The sequence below is a fragment of the Entamoeba histolytica genome, genomic scaffold (assembly GCF_000208925.1).
Source record: "Entamoeba histolytica HM-1:IMSS scf_1104750519211 genomic scaffold, whole genome shotgun sequence".
Taxonomy (NCBI): Eukaryota; Evosea; order Mastigamoebida; family Endamoebidae; genus Entamoeba; species Entamoeba histolytica.
Window position 1 is genome coordinate 942 of NW_001914906.1, and position 5,612 is coordinate 6,553.

At 24.1% G+C, this 5,612-nt stretch overlaps 4 protein-coding genes across 4 annotated transcripts in view, besides 1 other annotated feature; 1 reads left to right on the plus strand and 3 right to left on the minus strand.

The window, feature by feature from the left end:
• The first annotated feature begins 212 nt into the window (after positions 1 to 212).
• EHI_194040 (snoRNP protein gar1, putative) lies at positions 213 to 922 on the plus strand. Its single transcript, XM_649633.2, has one exon. It carries the CDS (start codon positions 227 to 229, stop codon positions 770 to 772), a length of 546 nt encoding a protein of 181 aa, XP_654725.2. The 5' UTR covers positions 213 to 226; the 3' UTR covers positions 773 to 922.
• Positions 923 to 1,139: 217 nt separating this feature from the next.
• Positions 1,140 to 1,691: a repeat region.
• A 558-nt stretch (positions 1,692 to 2,249) lies between these two features.
• On the minus strand, positions 2,250 to 3,065 carry EHI_194050 (uncharacterized protein; the record flags this gene model as incomplete). Its single annotated transcript, XM_649632.1, has 1 exon — positions 2,250 to 3,065. The coding sequence occupies one exon, from the start codon at positions 3,063 to 3,065 to the stop codon at positions 2,250 to 2,252; it is 816 nt and encodes a 271-aa protein (XP_654724.1).
• Positions 3,066 to 4,880: 1,815 nt separating this feature from the next.
• EHI_194060 (CAAX amino terminal protease family) lies at positions 4,881 to 5,570 on the minus strand (the record flags this gene model as incomplete). Its single annotated transcript, XM_649631.2, has 1 exon — positions 4,881 to 5,570. One exon carries the CDS (start codon positions 5,568 to 5,570, stop codon positions 4,881 to 4,883), a length of 690 nt encoding a protein of 229 aa, XP_654723.2.
• A 34-nt stretch (positions 5,571 to 5,604) lies between these two features.
• The window catches only part of EHI_194070 (26S protease regulatory subunit S10B, putative), a gene marked incomplete at both ends in the record, with an annotated part of 744 nt that continues 736 nt past the window's right edge, over positions 5,605 to 5,612 (minus strand). Inside the window, one exon of the mRNA XM_001913594.1 lies at positions 5,605 to 5,612. This exon is cut by the window's right edge and continues 736 nt beyond it. Coding sequence (XP_001913629.1) covers positions 5,605 to 5,612 — 8 coding nt within the window.

Consider the following 5,612-nt stretch of genomic DNA (forward strand, 5'->3'; position numbering starts at 1 on the left):
TGTTTTCAGTAGATATTTCTTTATCATGGATATTAATTTTTATTCATACCATTTTTTTAATATTGAGTAACACTTTTCTTAAACACAAAAGAATGATTCATTCTTACTTAGATAATTTTAAATATTTTGTTTTTTTTAATATAATTAATTTTAATTTATTTATAATAAAATATATAATTAGGGTTTTTTAAAAGAGATCTCCAATTTTTTATAAATTTAGAAGACAATGTCATTTAGAGGTGGACGAGGTGGAAATAGAGGAAGAGGAAGAGCTTCTTTCGGTGGACGTGATCAACAACCAAGTGGAGAGCTTGTTCCTTATGGTAAATTCTTACATGCTGCTGAAACTGTTATGGTTTTTAAAGCAACATCAACTACACAATACCCAGCCTTTAATGCTATTGTCTACAACGAAAAGAAAGCTGAAGTAGGAAAAGTTGGAGAAGTATTTGGACCATTAAATGATTATTACTTCAGTGTTGTTCCAGTTGAAGGAGTTAAACCTGATTCATATAATGTTGATGATCAAATTTACTTGTATACTGATAAACTTTTCTCTGTTGATCGTTTGAAGAATCCACCAGCACCAGTTAAACGTGGAGGTGCTAAGGGTGGAGCAAAAGGAGGAGCTAATAATAGAGGATCTCGTGGAGGAAATAGAGGTGGATCTCGCGGAGGATTTAATAATAGAGGTGCACGTGGAGGAAATAAAGGAAGCTTTGGAGGAAACAGAGGTGGTTTTGGAGGAAACAAAGGACCAAGAAATCATTAGATATGAATGACTGTTTTATCTATTCTTTTTCTTTTTTGAAGTTAAGTTGGTAAATGGTTTTGTTTTTTGGCAATAACCTCACCATCGCTTACTTCTACAATTTTATAATAATAGTAAAATAATATAATGATGTTTATTTCAATAAATGATAAAAATATATTTTGAAATGTTTTATTGGTAAATAATTAATTTGTTTAAATTCCTATAATTTTATATAGAAATACAAATTGAATAATATAAAGTATTATATTTTGAACGCTTTTTTAGTTAAGTATTTATTTAAGATAATATCTTAATTTAATTGTTAATATCTTCAATAAAACATTTTGTATAAATGAAACTATGTATTTAAGCAATCAATAATAATAAGTAATTAAATAATAATAGAATTAATTTCTATTAGTTTCTTTATTCATCAGAGACTAATCACATCCCTTCGTCTTCTTCTAGTATTTTTACAGAGTATGTTTGGTTGTGGTTGAAGCAATATTCCATGACATCCATCATGTTTTTTATGATATGGTTTTTAACTTCTTTCTCGATGTCAATTTCAATTTTTAATTCTTTAATTAATCTATTACTTGAATTATTTATTAATCCATTTATTGAAATTACTACTGGATTTATTTTGACATCTTTTATTTTTTCTATTTTCATTAGCATATTCTTTAATTCTTTATACTTATTTCTTTTCTTCCAATATTCTCCATTAATATTGTGATCAGCCACAATAGTCATATCAAATATTAGACCAGTTTTATTCTTTTTATCTAATACATATATATCTGGTATTTTGTGATATTGTCATTCACTTTTATGCATTATTTGTTTGTTCAATATCATTGTAATGTCTTTATATTGTAACACTGTTTCATATTTTATTTATATTGATTATTTCATGTATATTTTCTTATCAATCCCTCCAATATTGAAACTTTGTGTTTAAAGTAAGTAAAATACAAAATACAATTGACAATTAATTTTATTATTCCTTTTATCTTTCTTTCTTTTTTAATATTATGATAAAAATTAAAAATATAAATGCTAATAAAATTGTCATTTATTCATTAATGGATATTAATTACATCATACATCATTAAAATAAATAATTTTATATGTTTTATTTATTATTTAGACTTTATTCTTGTTTTGTGAATAAATCATTTCTTTTTGTTTTATTGTTTTTTCATTCTTCTTTTTATTTTTCATCATTTTAGTTATTATCATTTAAATATCATTTCTTTATTTCTTATTTTATGAATGAATATTTCATTATTATTATATTATTATTTATAATTTCATTTATTATTAATACCTTCATTTATATCTTTTTCTTTTGTTATTATTCTTTCATACTATTTGATATATTTCATTATTTGATTTTGTATTAATATTTGTGTGTGTTTATAACGTGACGTCTTCAAACCAGAACAACTAACATTATCAAAAATATTTAAACAAATATTATTGACTTATATTATAAATTAGTTTGACTATCTGAACTTTTTGGATCAATTGGGTTCAACTTATCTTCTATAGGAAATGGTAGATACAGTTGACAATTCCACAAACGTAATTCTCCACATGCGTCATAATATCCTGCATACCCATTAATTTGGGTTATTGTTGGAGTTTTAGTTATTAAGTTTTCAAGACCCATGCCATTCATAATTATATTAGGAGGAACAGTTTTTTGTGAAATTATTATTGTGTGCGTTTTAGGTGGTGGGTTTGGAATCAAACATTTAAGAACTTCTTTTAACCAGTTTCCACAATTTGTTGTAATAAAACGTCTATTATAATTTTTACCATTAATATTGACACTATTAATTATAGTATTAGGTGGTTTATTTTCATTCTTTGCTTTTTTTGATGACTTTGTTAATATATAAATTTTTTCTTTTTTAGCCTCTTCTTTACACCACTCTACAACCTCATTCATAATATTATCATGAATATACTTACGTAAAGTCCTTCTAAAATATTTGTGATTAATTGATTTATCTATCATTGGGATTACTTGTTTTTGAATTTCTTCTGCAGACAAAATTTTTCCATTAACCTCTACCGAACAAAAGTCTATTTGATTTCTTTTGTCAATATCTGTTTTTTTGACGAATGGCTTAATAGTAACACTTCCACCTTTTAATAAAATGTAATAAATCAAAAACCCCCATTGTCCAAAAACATTTTCTTCATGTTTTTGTTTATGTCTCACATCATCACTGATTGTTTGATCTTCACCACTCTTTTTTTTGTGTTGTTTTACTTCCTTGCTGCACATGACATCCATTTATTCAGATAAGTCTTAAAATCCTTATTCATCAAACTTGACGTGGCAATTCTTCTAAGAGATAAATTTTTTACGTTTCATGAATTATTTTAGTAGATATAATTAAAAATGAAGCATCATTAAAAAAACCATTTCTTACAAATTGTTTTTTTATTTAATAAATAATTCTATACTTATAAAAGAAATAATCTTTTATTATATTTCCAAACATCATTTTTCATATAAAATTAGATTATTACTTTTTCTTTTGAAGTTGATTTTTCTCTTTTTTTCCTTTATATTTTAACCTATTAAAGGAAGTAAATAAATTTGCTATTACTCAATCTATTTCATTATAATAAGAAAGAAAATTGTTCATTGTTGTTTTATTTATTTTCTTTTCAAAGTTTAGATAATTCAAATAATTTGAATTTTTTGATAAATAAATTATTTTAAAGTATTGAATAATTCACATAATTTTAAATCTATTTTTTTTTGTGTTATTCATAACTTTTAAATCAGGTTTAATAATTTCAATGTTTTTCTATTAAAAATAATGTTTATCTTTGTATTATATTACCTATTGTGTTTATCATATCTTTCATAAGACATTTTGTATTTTTTTTTTTTGTTTTCCTTCTTATATTAATCTTAACACTCTCAAAAATTTAAAATTAATAAATTGTTATGTGAGAGAATCAGGTAGTGTGAAAATACCAATCCAATCTTTAAGCAGTTAATGTGTCATAATGTTAATTAAAAAAATTTTATCACTAAATGTAAATTGGTTGTAATAAACCATTTTTTTTGAATATGTTGTATCAAAATAATCAACAATTATTACATGTTCTTGTTTGGTAAACTAAAATCTCATAGAAATACCAAAAACATTAGTTTTTATTTCATTGATTATTTAACATTCTGAAATTGATTGAAGAGTTAGACACTTGATAGAATAATATGAATTTCATTTATCATCAATTAACAGTCAATATAAACATAAATACTATCCTAAACAACAGTACTAATCTTACATCAGAAGTAAACTAGACATTTATTCATTTTATTAATTGTAAACAAACATATATCCAGTCATAATAAATTCAGGACTATTCTTCTAGAAATGAAAAAAAATGATAGTAATGTGGAATGATATTCTTCTCACTATTTCAAAATACTTTAGTGATAACAATTTGTTGTTCTTTTATTGGAACTGTTGTTGGAAGACATATCTGAGTTTAATTCCATTAATTAAAATATAACAATCAGATTGATAACTTCTATTGTGAAGTTGAAAGTGACTTAACAAAACCAACTAAAACTAATACTTTATCTTTGAAATTCTGTTGCGTTTTATTCCTTAATTGATCGTATATTACTCACAAATAAATAATAAAAACATAATATTCTTAAGTAAATACTCTCTTAACGAGTTGGTTTTAACATTAGTATGACATATGATAATAAGAGTTTCAATAATACTAACTTGTCTTATTTCATTCATACTATTCAACTTTGAATTTAAAAAAAAAAACAAATAACCGATGATATGACGTTTGTAACAACTGATAAAAATGTTTTGATTTATACTTTTTAGGTAATTTAGTAGGAAGTACTAACATTAAACTATCAATTTTTTTATAGAAATTATTTTTTCCATTCAGTTTAAATCTTATCAGTGGTTTTTCCACATCATAAACCAAGTTATATAAAGTTATTATAGACAAAGAGCCTAATCATCAAAACTAATTGTATAAATATGAGAGTCAAACCTCAGTAATTTTTTTTATGTTCAGTTTTTATTTATTAAACAAGAAAATAAGAAGAACAAATTAATTAAAGAGAAAGAGATATCAGTAATTTGTGAGATAAATAAATCAATAATAAAGCGGATAAAATTGAATAAAGAAGAAGGAAAGGTGAGAAAACAAAAGGAATAAAAATAGCACAAGCGTTATTCATTGAATGAAGAATGATAGATGGGAAAATACCAAGATATTCAGTGAAGATACCGAAAGTATAACCGATAACCATACCATAAGACATTTGGAATAAAACATAAGTAACAGTAAATGAAGAAGTGCCGATATTAACAAAATGAATTAGACCAAACCAAATTCCTGATATGATAAAGAGATAGTTTTTAGATGTTGGAGTATAAGTTTTAATTGTGTTAAGCATACTTCGTCTTAAAGCAATTTCTTCCGTTATAACAGAGAAAAAAAGATTGTCAAGAACAACAGGAATATCTAACTCTCCATCAGTGTAAAAATTACTAAATAAATTAGAAGTGTCAATATGACAATAATATAAAATAACTCGAAGACAGAAAATACTTAAAAACCCCATTCCTGCTTTTATAAGTGTTGAAATCCATTTTCCTTTCAATGTAAAAATTTCTTGAATAAAAGTATTAAGAGTAATAACATTTCCACTCATACTATATCTGTAATACATGAAATTAATAACAACTAATGAACAAATTACTGTTTGGAAAAAATATACTTGAAGACCAAATCCTTTCATTACTATAGCTAAAATGAGATGAATGAAAAAAATTCTAAGCAA